Source organism: Oryza glaberrima, chromosome 8 (genome assembly GCF_000147395.1).
Source record: "Oryza glaberrima chromosome 8, OglaRS2, whole genome shotgun sequence".
Classification (NCBI taxonomy): domain Eukaryota; kingdom Viridiplantae; phylum Streptophyta; class Magnoliopsida; order Poales; family Poaceae; genus Oryza; species Oryza glaberrima.
In genome coordinates this window covers 24,399,837-24,417,477 of record NC_068333.1, presented here as the reverse complement: position 1 = coordinate 24,417,477, position 17,641 = coordinate 24,399,837, and the positions used below count along the sequence as shown (strand labels likewise).

General features: G+C 42.0%; 2 protein-coding genes across 5 annotated transcripts; both read left to right on the top strand.

Moving 5' to 3' along the window:
* Positions 1 to 1,256: 1,256 nt before the first annotated feature.
* LOC127781892 (MYB-like transcription factor ODO1) lies at positions 1,257 to 7,993 on the top strand. 4 transcript variants are annotated; one of them, XM_052308955.1, is made up of 4 exons: positions 1,257 to 1,433; positions 3,700 to 3,787; positions 5,247 to 5,548; positions 7,185 to 7,993. In XM_052308955.1, exons 3-4 carry the CDS (start codon positions 5,286 to 5,288, stop codon positions 7,708 to 7,710), a joined length of 789 nt encoding a protein of 262 aa, XP_052164915.1. In that variant the 5' UTR covers positions 1,257 to 1,433; positions 3,700 to 3,787; positions 5,247 to 5,285; the 3' UTR covers positions 7,711 to 7,993. The 4 variants fall into 4 exon arrangements, with proteins under 4 accessions (XP_052164915.1, XP_052164916.1, XP_052164914.1 ...); XM_052308956.1 differs by lacking the exon at positions 3,700 to 3,787; XM_052308954.1 differs by having other exon boundaries at positions 1,257 to 3,787.
* Positions 7,994 to 13,256: 5,263 nt separating this feature from the next.
* Positions 13,257 to 15,146, top strand: LOC127781891 (flavonoid 3'-monooxygenase CYP75B137-like). The gene is made up of 2 exons (XM_052308952.1): positions 13,257 to 14,208; positions 14,292 to 15,146. Exons 1-2 carry the CDS (start codon positions 13,297 to 13,299, stop codon positions 14,931 to 14,933), a joined length of 1,554 nt encoding a protein of 517 aa, XP_052164912.1. The 5' UTR covers positions 13,257 to 13,296; the 3' UTR covers positions 14,934 to 15,146.
* The last annotated feature ends 2,495 nt before the right edge of the window (positions 15,147 to 17,641 follow it).

Sequence of the window (17,641 nt, the reverse complement as noted above, 5' to 3'; positions counted from 1 at the left end):
GCCGATACCATGTCCTTCTCGCTCATCCTCAAGCCATTGTTGGGTGACTTTGTCGTGCACAAGCGGTTCGACTCTCCCGCCAACTGAGGTGGCTTGGCACCGATGATGTCGACCCCCACCGCGGTTGCTACATCGGATTCGGAGGTGACGATGAGGAGCGCCATCCCAGTGTGAGGCGATGCGGCAATGGTGCGTGTCCGGTAAGTGTTGACAATACCTGTCGAGGTGACCACCGGCAGGGAGAAGGGCGTGTCTGCGCTGGCGATGTAGAGGCTGTCATTCTTAGTTCTTGGCGAGGTAACGGTCGAGAAGTGGCCATCGCCAACATCGACGGCGGCGGCGAGCGCTACCGAGGCGCAAAAGGAGGATACAATGATGACGGTGGAGCAGACAAGGAAGGAGAACAAGATGCTGACAAGGGAGTTGGACGAGCAACAGTAGCAAGGGGGAAAAGGAAAGAGGAAAAAGATGGGGAGTGAGGAAAGAGGAAAAAGGGAAGGAGACAATCAGACAAATGATGACATGTGCATCTTATGTCAATGGGTCCCATCTTTTTTTTTTGGTGAATGATATATGGGTCTCACATATTTTTTTTTGTTTTTGTTTTTATTCTAATGCCACATAAGCACCACATGGGACAGATAGTAGATCAACACCACCACGTAGATGCTACGTCAGCCAAAACTGTTTTCCAAATCAACCAGGGTCATCGTTTATGCTGGTTTTAATAGTTGGAGAAATCAATATATCCGGTATTTGTGTGTTTGAATATGAATTACTCGTACCATAGTTGATACCATAGTCGAGGGAGTCAAAGTATATCTTTTCCGCTTTAAAACAAATCACCACCCATATTTTGCTCTTTTTTTTTTTACTTTTGCTACATGAACAATTTTTATTTTTCATTCGGATGCATCTCTTTCATATATAACGAAGTCAACATAGGAAAAATTCCTAGAACTCATTTTTTTATTTACCCGGTCAGTCCATAACAATTGAATAAAAAAATGTGTACCTTTAAAAGAGTTTAGGCCTCTTAAAAAAACATAGGAATTTCGAAGGGATTTAAGGTGGAATTGACTACGAAATTCATATTCCCTCTGTATTTTCATATTTGACGCTTTTATATTTATTTTTAAATTAACCAACGATACATATAAAAAAGGATGGAGGGAGTTCATTCCAAACAAATCCTTATTGTTTTCTACAAAAAACAATCTGAACTTTCTGAAAAAGACAGGAGTTCGCCCTCCAGCCATCGCCATCCAACGCACTGTTGTGTTGCGCCCTCGTCAATGGCGTCCCCTTCCAAGCGCGGGCCGTACGCCCTCCCCTCCGACGGCGCCCTCCCCTTCCTCCTCCGGTGGTGGGGGAAGGGAAAGGGTGCGAGGTCGCCGTCACCGCCACCTCGGCGAAGTCCGCGCCTCCGCTCGGTCAGTGTGCGCCCGTTCCGTCCATTACCAACCAAAGATTCCACTGCACTTTTGCTCGCTTCGCTTTCTAGTCTCCTGTACACATCTCCTCGCTGCGATCCGTGCCCTAGCTTTCCGATCTTGCCGCGATCTTGGTGGGTATACTTGCTTGTCTTACTGACACACATGGTCGCAATATCTGAATGCGTCGCCCTTGTCTTGTCCCCCCATGAGATGAACCGATCGATGCATGTTGATTTTGGGGGTGGAAGAACAACTTTGATGTAGGCCAAATTTAGAGGCATGTGTCTCCTCTCACACTAGTTTTTAGTGAAGTGTTGTTATATGTGAATGACAATATGTGAAACACCTTGCAACCTTCAGTAGTAGTCCTCTGCAATGACATGAGCAGATACGCGAAGTCGTAGAGTTTGGTTGCAGCAAGGACCCATGAGGGTGTAGGTTCTGTACAGTCTAGTCCCTTCTTCTGGTACTTTTGTCTTATGATGATATCTTGGAAGACCAATACTTCCGTGTGCTCATGTAATTCAGCATCGGCAACAATATAGCTTGAGACTGAATCGAGGAATGCACACAAGATCTCCATGCTGCGTTGGGTCGTATTCGGGAACGATGCCAATGAATGAACAAGAGGAGCATTCCAGTTCTAATTGTTAGCTTACTATTAGCATTGCCAATTTGTCATGCATATGCCGTTGGTACAGCCTGCTAGAACTAATTCCATGCTCTCATTATCTGTCAGATAGAGTGATCAATCTTGGATGATTTTGTAGGTAGACAAGCTACATTTCCTAGCATTTTTTAATTATATTTTTGTCTGAAGAGGCAGGCACAACATTTTCCTTTAAGCCCAGTCATTTCTTTCAACCTTTTCAGAAAGTAATTGTGCTAATTGCTAAATAAAGCAAGAGGGATACCTTACTGAGGGTACCTTAGTTCAAAACGCAAAGTGGCCATGAAGATCAATATTCAAAACCTAAATATATAAATTACCCTCTAATCAAGAGTACCTTTAATGTTAAGCGGCATCGATTACGCGTTTTCTTAGCTGGAAGGTTGGTAATCCAGGTTGTTATTCAGTGCATTTAGCTGATGTAGTGATGGAAATACTAGACCCATTCTCTTTTTCATGCATTTTAAAAGCTAGCCACCTCCGTTACATGAGCAGTAATCAACTAACCATATCCATCGAATGTATACCAAATCCATGTAATCTGTCTAAAACCTTGCATTTTAATGGAATCATGAGCCTGTTGGTTAGTGGTTACTGCACAAACACGAGATGGTAGCTCAGTGGTTACTTCTATGTGATCTTATCTATAACATTGACTAGCTCAACCATTGGAGAATCATGGTACGGACTTGAAAGTGTCAGGTCTTTTACTTGAAAGCTGTAACTCAGATGGGTTGGTGAGGACTGAGGAGCCTAAATATTGGTAGTCTCACTTACATGCACATGTAATTTTGAAGGGTTTTTATTATTAAATGACCTAATATATAGATAATGTCACTTGTTCTTTTAGTAATATCTTCCTATCCTGTCAAGGTATAGTCAGAGCTTCAGGGAAGCAGCCAGAAGTTATACTGAAAGGACACACAGACCTCCCACTAAGTCCTACTGTACAAGCTTGCTTGAAGTTGGGCACTGAATAATCAACTACCCCTCTCACATAAGAGGGGGAAAAACAAGAGAAAAATGTTGAAGTTACTATTCCCAGATAATCCCTCCTGTTTAGTTTTTTTCAGGACCAATTTTGCATGATAATACCAACTGGATGATGTCAGCTAAATCTTCTCATCTAGAAATGCAGTCCATTGGTTCTAACTAGTACAGACTACAGATAGTGGAAGGCAGGATGGAATAGACCAACCGACTAGAAAGAAAATTACCCCCATGATGATGGGAGTTTCCTTCTTCTAAAAGCTACGTTTATTTACTGTTTCATCTCAGAAACATGCAATGGCACTGGGTGTAAATATACAACAGATGCATTCCTTACAGAGTGTTTGTTTCCTAAGCATATGTTTTCTCAAGAGTTTGTTCTCACTTTTTGTAGTTTTATATATCACTTCTTGAAATCTGGAGTATGACTTCCAGAAAATACACAATGAGCTTGGTTTCAACATTCTAAGTACACATGTAAATCTTACATCTACTAATAGATAGCTTGGTTACAAGCTTGCTGATTGATTGATTGAATGTCCCCTTCTTACATCAATACTCCAAAGTATGTATCACCAAGTTGACATTGTTATCTTGTTACAGCACAAGGTCATTTTCTTCTTCATGTCGGCAGATTCTGTTGTGTGCCCACAGATAATAAGCTATCCCTTGCTGTCATTTCTGGGTGAAGGTACAATTATCCATTTCTTTTCCCGTTCCTGTGGTGAGTAGGATCTGAAGAGTGTGGTTAGATGCCTAGATCATACAGTTCATAGTTCACTAGTTTTCCATTTTGTATCCTGCTACAAAATAATCAGTTATCTTGCACATTGAATCAGTTGTTTGATGGAACAGGGTACTTGAAAGTTACTGATGGTGGGCACTGTTTTCTCAACTCAAATCAATTAGTTACTGTTTTTCCTGATATGCTTTAATGCCTAGATATCGGCAGAGCTATTGGAGGCTAGCCTTTTCTGGTTGATCGTAAAGTAAATGAGTAATTGCATATTCGAGGAAGCTGATATATGACATGGTTGATATTTTTATGTTTGTGACTCTTTCCATCTTCAGTGTTGCTATTGACAAAGTATGTCCCAGCCCCAGGTATACTTGTAATTTTTTTCCCCAACAGACTTAGCATTGGTTCCTTAAGGCTTTGCTCTGTTAATCCCTCTTAGAAGGGGATTGAAGGGGAATTAGAGGGGATTTGTTCCACACCTATTGAGGTGTGGAATTAATCCCCTCCAATCCCTTCCTCTTCGGTATTAACCGAACAAGCCCTAGAAAAACAATTTGCACCTGTACATGTATGCCAGAAGAAATCACTTGGTTGAGTTCTTGCCTACTGAAAGCTGATGTCATGAAATTCAGTGCTATGACATCCTAAATTGCCTGTATCTTGTATGACAATTTTCACCACTGGAGTCACTGATCGTGATTATTTTTCTACATATTACTGTAGCAAAATATACACCACCATGTGCTCAAAGTCATTATTCTGGTCCATACGATGAGTTACAGCTCACAGCAATCACATGAAGTTAGGGGGGCTCCTCAAATGGTTTGGTACTTTGGTTAGCAGTTAGCTATAGTTCACAGCTGATGACGAAATGGCTGCATAGGTGGGTAGCAAAGGCAGCATAAATGTGTAGCCTTGTGGGAAATGAAAGCAGCAAAAGCTTTAAAAATACTAGTTAAAATGCAACTTCATTCCAGAGAAAATCACATCTGAGTTTCCTGTAGCATCATGTGCGACCAAATTGCTGTTGTGCTAATAAAATAGTACATATTTTTTATACATAATTTGTAAATTCGATCAACAACTAAACTGTAGATGCACCACGTTGCAGCAATGCATATATGTGGATTTTTGGGTGCAAGTCTACTGTAGCACGGATTGAGGCCTTGCTTTCTAAGCACACTAAATTAAGCCAAATCATCATCACCACCACACAAAATTCATGAAAGACACATTTTTTTCGAGAAACTGAGGAAGTGAGGAGCTGACCTATAAATATGCAAGCACAGACACCAATTGCAGTTGCAACAGAGCTGTCACCACCCTTTCATCTGACGCTTGTGCACAGGAGTTTTGCAGCTCACTGGACATGTGCAAGCACTAGAAATTTATAAGTGTTCATTTTATACAGGATTCCATCTATCTGGTGCAAGTCTGCAGTAACTAGCAAATGGGGAGGCAGCCGTGCTGTGACAAGAAGAAGGTGAAGAGGGGGCCATGGACGGCAGAGGAGGACAAGAAGCTCATCAGTTTCATCCTGACACATGGCCGCTGCTGCTGGCGAGCAGTGCCTAAGCTGGCAGGGCTGCTGCGCTGTGGCAAGAGCTGCCGGTTGCGGTGGACCAACTATCTCCGCCCTGACCTCAAGCGTGGCCTCCTCACCGCAGACGAGGAGCAGCTTGTTGTGGACCTCCATGCCAAGCTTGGTAACAGGTACGCCTACTTGCATGGATATCTCATGATATGATATGATATATTGTAGCACGCTTATAAGCTTGCATATAGGGCATCTCATATGTTGATCCATCTGCCTCCTGCTATGCTAGAAAATGCTATCTGCATGCATTCCTGGGCATGAACCCATGAGTGAATTCCTTTTGATTAAGTTTAGAAGCATCCAGGAAAAACGGAATATAGGTAAAGCAAAACTTCATGTTAATGAGCAGTGGTGCCACCATGCTTCTCAAAAACCAAATTGCATGCAGTTAGTGTGTGCATCGTGTATGTAACAGTTTGTAGTTACATATCAATCTCTTGGTATGCTTTAGAAGCAGTGCATTTGTGTTTCTAAAGATCGTATGAGCACTTAACTTGTAGTATGTTTACTATGTATATGAACAAAAGACATGATGTATGCATGCATGCATTTATTAATTATTACAAGATGCATAGTGATACATCACTCCCTCTGTTTCTTTTATGGATCAAACTCATAAAGCTTTGACCACTAATATGCATCAAACTGTTTGGATTTGTTATTTCAAAATGAGATTACTAGATTTTTAATTTTTCATGTAACTTCTTCGTATAATTATACTTGAAATCTTGATTGAGAAAAAATGATGGTCGAAGGTGTGTGCTACAGATCATATCAATTTCTAAAGCTGAAAGTAAAGGAGCATAGATAGTATGACAGATTGCTATCTAATATCAGTATTGGCGTCCCAACAAAATAATTGAGATTATTTTTGTATACAACTAATTAGCAAATGACTATATGTGCCCAATACTCAACCAGCTGAATTTAACCAAGAGCGTCAAAGTCATATGCACACGGTATCCTTGTCAAATCTCAAACCTCCAGTCTGCCTCCATGACTATTAATCACTACAAGCTTATCTAAAAACTATTAGTACTTTGTTTAGAATGAAACAAGTCCTTATATACTGAGAGTAAGCTACCCTTGGTTAACATTTTTGTTGGAACTGCTTAGAATAATCTATCTGGAAAGGAAATTGCTGATAATAGGACCTCATATCTTCTAAAAACTTACTGTTAGCTGTCTAAGTGCAACTGTATCAGCGTTCGACATTTTTGACAGTTAATTAACCCGTGGGTTTTGCATGTCATTATTTCACTAGGTCCTGAATGAGTGATTCTTGTTCCTTTTATTATCTTCTTCTCTGTAACCTCTGTTGTTGATTTATTGTTCCGTGCCTTTGGTCATTACAATGATGCTAATGTGACTCAAAAGAATAATGGAATAGTAATGCTTGTTTTTGTTATTGCCCTCTAAACCGACAAATGTTATGTTGATGTAACCTCCATATGTTATGTAGATGAACCAGAGAGAGAAAGAAATAGAACAATTCAAAGGCTACAAAGTAAAAGTGATAGCACCAATCATGTCATAATCAACCTAGCTTAGTGCAAAAAATGTTGAAACGTGATATCGAATACACTGCTATCATTAGCAAACTGGGAAAATACTTGAAATTGGTCGAATGGCTTGTCTTTTTCACCCTTTCGGTTCCTTGCACAAAGAAGATAACATTACCATATTTTTTTACTGGAATAACATTACCATTTTCATTACTCTTGATTCTTGATACCTTGTATCCGTACACAGATGGTCCAAGATCGCCGCCAAATTACCAGGGAGAACAGACAACGAGATCAAGAACCATTGGAACACGCACATCAAGAAGAAGCTCATCAAGATGGGCATCGACCCAGCCACACATCAGCCTCTGCCCAACACCAAGGTGGTTAGCCAAACAAGAACCTCCACGCTGTCCACTGCCACAACCGAATCAGCCAAGTCAAATGGCATGGCATATCCGTTCGATCCCGAGGGAGGCTGCAGCAGGGACATGTCAGTGCCCACAGACTCGATGGAGCAGTCAAGCAGGAACACCAGCAGTCATGGCCTGGACCCATTGGTGAACTGGCTGTTGGAGGTAGAGCTTCCAGCTGACGAGCCATGGCTAAATTTTACTAGCAGCAATGAAGATGACTTCAGTGGCATCGTTAAGCAGTCAGCATGGGATGGAAGCACAACAGACTGGCTGCTTGACTACCAAGACTTCAGCATGGACGATTCGAGCTTGATTGATGGTGCAAGGGTTCAGAATTCAGATGGATTGAACTTTTAGACTGAAGGGGCATACAAATTGTGCATGGCTGGTAGGTGCAGAAGATTGTGAAAAGAGAGCAAGGTGCACTGTGTCCCAAGCTGTGGATGATAACAAGACCAGTTCTCCCAGGTGCCTTGACAGACACAAGCACAAGATATATTCAGAACATAGAATAGTGATGTTCCACCCTTAAAACCAAGGGCTTTGTGTTTATAGAACCTATATTTCTCATAGATGAAAGGTTGTAGAACTAGAAACCCTTATAGACACGTTTGCATGTATACATGCTTCTGTTCAGAAATATGAGAGGTCATCTCCATTCTCCAGGTGACGTGGCACTCTGATATCCAAATAGATGGCAGTGTAAACTACTTTTTTTTTTCTCTTGATAAGGCATTTTCCTATGGAGAATCTCTCCACCGGTTAGTAGCAGTAGCTCACAAGAACTACTAGCCATTCACCACCATACATGTATATGAATAAACGTTGTTTGCTTGATACTTTTTGGGGGGTTCTGTTATACTTAATGCATTTTAATGGATTATGTTGATGCTACTACAAGAGCAAATTGCTTAATAAAGTTAACATGGATTTGGTAAGCGATAACGACAATTGCACGGTAGATCAGTTTTATTGAAACTGACCAACTCGGATTTTGTACATTCAGAGTTGGAATGATGCACTGTTTTCTCCGTCTTCCTGACAAAGATTTATCATGTATTGGGGGTCAGTAAGCTAGGACAACGTCAGCTGTTCGCACTGCTGATGTTATAGAAAGATGCAATATATCTATACTAAACTTACAAATGATCAATTCTACGCTATCTTATTTGCGTTTATCTTCTGCAGAAAATGGAACGAAGTTACAAACATAATTCATGGTAAAAAAAAAAAACTTCATATCTGTGTTATTAGTGATTTATAAGCCAATGCTTAAAGAATATAGTACAGTGAAATAAAACCCACAAACCCCGTTTAAAAAAATAAATTTGGGTTGTGCTAATAAGGTAACTAAGGTAACGAGCAACAATGAGAGGATTAGAGCTCATAACTCGTTGCAGGATGGCTACCTGTCAGAAAGAACTGCTTTGCAAATTGACTTGCTTTCTTTCTACCACCCTGACGGCTCCATCACTCTCAGATATTTTCTTGAGCTTGCAACAAAGTCGACGCGATGAAAGCTAGCCCTCACAAACAAATTCATGCATGCGTAATGGAATTAGATAATGTTTTGAAGGTTGGGTGATCTTTATCACACATTTGTTTAATCCCTCATCAATGGTGGAATTAAACACTGAAGATTTCGTATGCATGACTTCAGATTCTGATCAAGAGTGATGACTGCACATACTGATAAATGGTGCAGGGAGACCCAAGCTGCCCTAGTTTATCACGGATTAAGAAAGCTGTAATGATGATGAAGTATCATAATGATATGATACGACTTACGACTATGTTTTTCTTTTAGAAATTATTACTGTATTTGATATGACTGAAACAGGAGGCAGGTTGCTATCCTGGTACCTCCCAATGTCGATTACTTGCTTAATTTCTACTGCTCCTTTCGTTTTATATTATAAGTTGTTTTAACTTTTTTATTTAGATATTTTTAAGTTTGATCAAATTTATACTACTCCCTCCGTTTTATATTAAAAGTTGTTTTGACTTTTTTTTATTTAGATTCTTTTAAGTTTGATCAAATTTATAGAAAAAAAAAAGCAATATCTATAACACCAACTTAGTTTTATTAAATCTATCATTGAATATATTTTGATAATATGTTTTTTTTTGTTAGAAATAGTACTATATTTCTACGTAAAGTTGATCAAACTTAAATAAGTTTAACTAATAAAAAGTCTAAACAACTTAGTGAAGGGAGTACTCCCTATTGCTATTAGGGAGTGTGACCTATATGAAAAGTGGTAGTCATTCAAGACTGTCAAGTTAGTGTAGAAACATTTAGTGTTGCAGACTGGAGAGAGAGAATAATGGGCTTTTATGGGCTGCAAAGGCCGGAGGGATCAGTGTTCTGGAATCTGGATGAGCTGTGTACGGCCATATGGGCCTTAAAGGGTCAACTTATTTTTTTGGGCCGTTTTGCTGTAGCAAAATGGGCTGAATTTAACACAGCTGATTTGCTGTCCTGTATCTGTGCTTATCTGCCTAATCCACCCGGCTCCACTTTGTGGTACAGACAGAGAGAGAGAGCTGAAGTGACTAACACAGTGATCAGTGTCTTCCTCACATGTTGGTGGGAACCGCAACTCAAATTGGAGCAAGTGCCTACAAACTACTCAAACTCGAGTAACTATAAATTTACATGAGGTAAGAGAACTTATAGAAAAAAAGAATGTTGGCTCATATAGTCATGTACTCTAAGATAAATGTATGGATGAAAAAAGATATAAGAAAAATATAGAGATAAACTTATATATTATACTACATATTAGGTTTAATATGAGCTAATAGCTAATATTTATTCTGCCATTAAACTTGTTACTCCCTCCGTCCTGAAATATAAGGGATTTTGAGAAATTTGACACATCATAATATTATAAATTTGGACATATCCCAAAAGAAGTAATAGCTAATAATTTTAATATCAGTGGTGCCTTGTCACCAATTTAGGTAAGCTAAAGTATTTTCCTTTTACTCATGGGCACCAGACATAGGCCCGTGGATGTCTGTGTCCCTCCTCCCCTCCCCCCCGGAACACGGGCAAAGAGACTGAGATTAACAGCACTAGGCTGAGTTGGGCAAACTGACTTGGGAACTCATTCTCACAAATGTAAAACGGAACTACTTATTAGTACATAATTAATTGAATATTACTTGTTTTTTTAAAAATATATTAATATGATTTTTTAAAGTTACGTTTAATAGTTTGATAACGTACGTGTGGAAAATAAGTGGGTGAAGTTGGAAACAGTGAATAAAGAACACTGCCTAAAATGTTAATGACTCGACCACCATCAAGTGCTAAAGTCTGCATTACCTCCGCTTTTTTATTAACATGTGGATTCTATGTCGTTTTTTTAGCATATTTTTTAAACTGCTAAACGGTATATTTTCTACAAATTAGTGAAAATTTAATAACATTTTAATATGAATAGATATGAAATTTGTTGTACTTTTGTTATCAAAATTTTAGTATGTCAATATTTTAACAACAATTTAATTGGAATATATATGAAAATTTAGTACTTTTGTTATCGATTCGTGTCAACAAGATAGAGATATATGGCCATAGCCGAATCATTGATACTAGGTACTACCATAGCAAACTCACTCCCCTCTTTTTCCACACGCATGTTTTTCAAATGGCTAAATGATGTGTTTTTTTAAAAAGAATTATATACAAAAAGTTTCTTAAAATAAATAAATAAATTTATTTTTTTAAAAAATTAGCTAATACTTAATTAATCATATATGCTAATGGGTCGTTCCGTTTTTCTTCTGGGAGGGTGATTTGCTTCCAACCACAGGTAACGATCCCAGCCAAGACAGCCCATGTGACCTGACCTCCCCTCCCTGAAATTGAATGGTCAAGGATATGCAATCTTCAGATGATTTCAGATGAGTATATACTACAGTCGTATCGTCCGATTTTAATGCAGTCACGAGTTTTCGTGTTCAATTTTGATCGTCCGTCTTATTTAAAATAACCTTTTTAAAAAATAAAAAAATAAGTCATGCCTAAAGTACTGTTCATGTTTTATCATTTAAGAACAAGGCTAATAATACAGACAGTCTATTGGATATAAGGTTCTTTGTAGCCTTTTCTCAGCCTACCCATAGAAACAGGTACAATAGCAGACTATTAGCCAGCTATAAACATATTTTAACGAGATAAAAAATGAGAGAGAAGAGCAACGGGCTACAGATTTGTAGCCAGTTGCAGCACGGACTCCAAGACACAATGTGTGTATGACAGGTTGGACCACATATTAATAGTATGGTAAGCAACTATTGTATGAATTGGCTATTAGATCGGTTATAGATGAATTAGAGCTTGTAGTGGGCTATACTATTAAACTTCTCTAATAGTTAGCTCTTTACAATTAATACAGAACCCACTTGTCTTTTTTACAGAGTTTCTTGGTTCTTGTATCCAAGCCGGCTGTAAGTTTACAGCTCGTTTCTTCTCTCTTTTCTCCTCCGACTCAGCATTTAGCCAGCTTATACCCTACTATTATACTTGCTCTAATAACAATATAAATACTAATCATAAAAAAAATTTAAATAAAAGAGACGATTAAAGTTAAACACGAAAATTTAAAATATAACGGATGTTATATTTATATTGAGACGGATGGATTACTCTAGGTTTAAGTGCCTGATTCCATGACTTGTTTATTCGCACGAGGGCATGCACGAGCTACACTACACCTGAGTACCTGACATGACAGGGCAACCCACAATAATTTACCCCCATTTTCGTTTATTCGTCAGCAATCATGGTATAATTTCCTTTAACAAAAATATCCAGATGAGGCTGTGAGAAAACATAACAAGATTCTTCTCGATTGGTAGTACTTCCTCATTACATATTCTATTATTTTCCACATTCATATTAATGTTAATAAATCTAAATAGATAGATATGTCTAGATTCATTAACATTAATATGAATATGAAAAATGTTAAAATGACTTATATTGTGAAACGGAGAGAGTAGATGTCACTGGCCAGTGTCCCCTGTCCATTTCTCTTCCTCCTACGTCCCTCCTTGTTTTTGGCGCGAGAAGTCGATCGAGAACGAAACAAACTCGGCATCTCCATCGTGCCATCCACCGCGCGCTTCCGTCCACTCGCACTGATCCTTCCGGCGGAGCAATCCATGAAATCCTCGTCGTCTTGCCGTGTTTGGTTGGGATTGCATTTGATCAAGAGAATTTATATATGTGGATTTGCAGCTAGCTTAGCTTAGGGCGTGTTATTTTCTTCCCTTTCCTAACTTCTATCCATTCGTTTTTCGAATAAGCCAATTCTCAAACAGTTAAACGATTGTGTTTTGAAAATACAATTATAGAAAAATTGCTTGAAAACCATATTAATCTATTTATACTATAAGGCTGTGTTCGGGTATCCTGGTTCCCATCCGGAATATTCCCTCCGTATTTTAATGTACGACGCCGTTGACTTTTTAGCTAACGTTTAACCATTTGTTTTATTTAATTTTTTATGCAAATATAAAAATACTTATGTCATGCTTAAAAAATATTTGATGATAAATGAAGTCACAATAAAATAAATGATAATTACATAAATTTTTTGAATAAGACGAAAGGTCAAACGATAGTTAAAAAGTCAACGGCGTCATACATTAAAATACGAAGGGAGTTGTAATTATGGAAAACGGAGCGATCCATTTAGCGCGCGATTAATTATATATAATTTTTTTAAAAAATAGATTAATTTGATTTTTAAAGAAATTTTTTATAGAAACTTTTTACAAATAACGTATCATTTAGCAGTTTAAAAAGTGTGCGCGTGAAAAATTGAGAGAGCCAGAAAAAGGGTGCCGAATACACCCTAAATAGGTTGATGGATTAGCTCCATTTTCCACCTAAGAGTGCATTAATATCTCGATTGCTTGGCAGTCATGGAGGTGACATCCACCCCAGCGATGCTGCTCTACGCCGCCCTGTTCGCGGCGGCGCTGCTGTACCTCGCCGTCGCGGTCCGGCGCGGCCGCGGCGCCGGCCTGCCGCCGGGTCCGACGGGGCTGCCGCTCGTCGGCAGCTTGCTGTCCCTCGACCCGGAGCTGCACACCTACTTCGCCGGCCTCGCCGCCAGGTACGGCCCCATCTTCTCCATCCGCCTCGGCTCCAAGCTCGGCGTCGTCGTCACCTCGCCGGCGCTGGCGCGGGAGGTGCTGCGCGACCACGACCTCGTCTTCTCCAACCGCGACACGCCCGACGCCGCGCGCTCCATCTCCTACGGCGGCGGGCAGAACATCGTGTGGAACCCGGTCGGCCCCACGTGGCGCCTCCTCCGCCGCATCTGCGTCCACGAGATGATCGGCCCCGCCGGCCTCGACAGCCTCCACGGCCTCCGCCGCCGGGAGTTCATGGCCACGCTCCGCCACCTGCGCGCGCGGTCCGGCGAGCCCGTCGACGTCGGCGCGCAGATGTTCCTCACCGTGATGAACGTGGTGACCGGCGCGCTGTGGGGCGGCAACGTCGGCAGCGAGAGCGAGCGGACGGCGGTGGGGAAGGAGTTCCGGGAGCTCGTCGCCGACATCACCGAGTTGCTCGGCGCGCCCAACGTGTCCGACTTCTTCCCGGCGCTGGCGCCGCTCGACATCCAGGGCATCCGCAACAAGTCCGACCTGCTCAAGGACCGCTTCGACGACATCTTCGCCAGGATCATCCAGAAGAGGACCGAGTCCGACCATGCCGCCGCCGCCGGCGAGACGGCGTCGGACTTCCTCGAGTACATGCTCAAGCTGGAGAAGGAAGGCGGCGACGGGAAGACCGCCTTCACCATGACCAACGTCAAGGCCCTGCTCATGGTAAGTGCTCACTGCTCAGTCACTGCACTGCCGGCGTCGGAGACGACGACACCACCATTCATGGCTGTGTGATTTGGCTGCAGGACATGGTGATCGGGGGGACGGAGACGACGTCGAACACCGTGGAATGGGGCATGGCGGAGATGCTCCAGAACAGGGGGACGCTGCGCAAGGTGCGGGAGGAGCTCGACGCGGTGGTGGGGCGCGACGGCGTGGTGGAGGAGATCCACCTCCCGAAGCTGCACTACCTGAATCTGGTGGTCAAGGAGACGCTCCGGCTGCACCCGGCGCTGCCGCTGATGGTGCCGCACTGCCCCGGCGAGGACGCCACGGTGGGCGGCCACCGCGTCCCGGCGGGCGCCCGGGTGTTCGTCAACGTGTGGGCGATCCAGAGGGACCCGGCGGTGTGGAAGGACCCGGAACACTTCATCCCGGAGAGGTTCTTGCCGGCGGACGGCGGCGGAGGGCGGAGGCTGGACTTCACCGGGAGCGAGCAGGAGTACATGCCGTTCGGGTCCGGGAGGAGGATCTGCGCGGGCGTCGCCATGGCGGAGCGGATGGTGGCCTACTCGCTGGCGATGCTGGTGCAGGCGTTCGACTGGGAGTTGCCGGCCGGCGAGCGGCTGGACCTCGCCGAGCGGTTCGGCATCGTGATGAAGAAGGCCACGCCGCTGGTCGCCGTGCCGACGCCGAGGCTCTCCAACCCTCAGCTCTACTCCGCCTAGATACCAAGGTTTTAAATCTCCGCCTATAATTGTAGCTATCTTGGAAGATAGCTATTCAAAAATGATCTAGCTATCTGCTCTCATATACAATTTAGTTTAGCTGTTATTTATCATTTGAGATAATCTACCACGAAATATCTTAATTCGCTATTTAAAACACTGCTAGACGATGATGTCACTCCATCAATCAAACACCCTCAAATGTTAATGAGAGTTAGTTATGTTCTGCTCTGTGTGCGAAAAAAATTTGAAAATATACTTTTTTTTTTCATAATTTGCGTTTATATACCTGCATGGTGGGGATTTGCACAAATATACCTAATCCGCGGGTTGGAGATACGGGAGCGACGCTGGATCAATGGACGTCCCGGTCGCGCGGAATGAATATGCGGGATCGAAGCGGTCCCGCATACCGGGCATGCGGCATCGACACGATCCCGCAGGTCCATCAAGCGGCAGCGCGTAGTTTGTGGGACCGGCCGATGCCGGCTCGGTCACGCAGAACGGGCGAGCGGCATTGGCCCGGTCCCGCAGAATGGCTGCGCGGGACGGACCTCAGTCCCGCACGACTCGGTACCGCACATCTGATCTGCGTGATCGCTCTCCTAACATAAATCACTCCAAAATTTGAGGCACACAGTTAGAACTCCTAATCTAAATTTTACGTCGAATCACTCCAAAATCTGAGCAAATAATTGAATGAGAGTCCCGAGAGTGGGCCCCTTCTGGCGAGCGATCGCGCGGAACGGCTGCACGGGACTGTTTCGGTCGCGCGGAACGGCCGAGCGGGACTGCTCCGCAGTCCGTGGAATCTCTCCTCTTCTCTCTACGTGAGTCCCTCTCTCTCTGCACGATACATGTTGGTTCTATCAGTTCACTATATTCTTTGCTGCATGTTTCTCTCTAGTATTCCACACGAACGTTTTTTAAACTGCTAAACGTTGTATTTTTTTTTTAAAATAATATACGAAAGTTACTTGAAAAAATTAATCTAATTTTTTTTTAAAAAAATTGTTAATATTAATTAATCATGTTGTAATGGATCCCTCTAATTTTTATGTGGAGAAGATGGGTTCGAAAGCAGAGCATGCGAAGACAGCCATATGAGTGCCCTCTCTCCACGATAACTGTTGCTTTAAAGCTGGACAAGATAAAGAATCTGCGCCGTCAATATAGTAAAACGTCAGTTCGTGTCGTTTCTTTTCATTTAGGCCCTTGTTTAGTTCTCAACTTTTTCTTCAAACTTTCAACTTTTCAATCACATCAAAATTTTCGTACACACAAACTTCCGCTATGTTTAGTTCAGACTGAAGTTTGGAAGTTTGGTTGAAATTGGAACGATGTGACTGAAAAGTTGTGTGTGTATGAAAGGTTTGATGTGATGGAAAGATGGAAGTTTGGAAAAAAAAAACTTTGGAACTAAACAGGGCCTTCCAACTATTATGTTACATTGTTCCAATTTCAACCAAACTTCCAATTTTGGCGTGAACTAAACACACCCTAGAGCTCCCACCATAAGAGTAGATGGAGAGTGAGAGACCAGATGCGTATGCAGAAGATAGAAGACCTGCGCAAACGAGAGGAGAGATGCTGCTCGTAAAGAAGTCAGGAGATTGCACAAAAGAGGAAACATTTTGATGAGCTTGCAGCAAGAGAAGAAATACAGGTAAATTAGTAATATATCTATTATTAAGAACAGGTTTAGCGAATGCTTATGTACTAGACATAATTATTAGTGTATTAGATAAGTAATAATTTAGATAGTGTTCATATATTACATGTAAATAGTTCAGTTATGTTTACAAATTTTAGGTACCGCTTAAGCTAGAAGTTGATAAATATGTAGTTTGAAATTAGTTTGAATATAGAATGGGTTTAGTATTATATTTGTTGTACATAACACGTATTATTAGTGTGTTAGACCGTGGGGGAGAAATGTATATATTTAAAAAGTTTTTTTAGTTGTGTGTATGATATCTGAAAGTTTTTTTAGTCGTACGTAATGCAATTGTTTATTTGTTTAGGAATGGCAAACTTTAGAGTATATTATGGCGACGGAGTATATTATTGCGTGCTACCTGTAAATAATCTTTTATTTACTACGACTTAACAAGTAGTATGCTCGAAAAATATTTGTATCATAATTGGCTTTGCCTTCATTGTGCGGTCCAATTATCGTAGATGGTTCTACAGGCCTTACCGCCGGCCTAGGACGCGTGGAAGCTGAGGGTCTTGCCGATGTGGACGGCCTAGAAGTGGAAGGCCTGGAGGAGGTAGACGGTCATTCCGGAAGGGGGTCCGCGAACCTGTGTCCTGTGGGACGGTGCACGTCTGATGCATGCCTGCACGATGCCGCGCGCATAATACGTTTGCATTTCTGGCGCATTCGGTCTAGAGCAGACATCATATCCTCACGGGACCTAGCTATGTTGTCACGCAGCTTCTCCCACAGTGATGTTGTTTCAGCATATAGTTCCTCCGCAATATCACCCTACGAAAATAAACGTTATGATCAATACATGTTTTGGTGAGATTATTGTTTCCATTAAAAATACTAGTTAAAGTGCGTTACCGTCAGGTGGGTAACTGGCGCTGATTGCATGGGTACAGCATGTCCATGTCGGCCATTTCAGGAATATCTGCATCTGCTATTGTCACAAGCCGTACGCGTGTTTGTGCGGTGTACCACCGCATGTACAACGCGTACG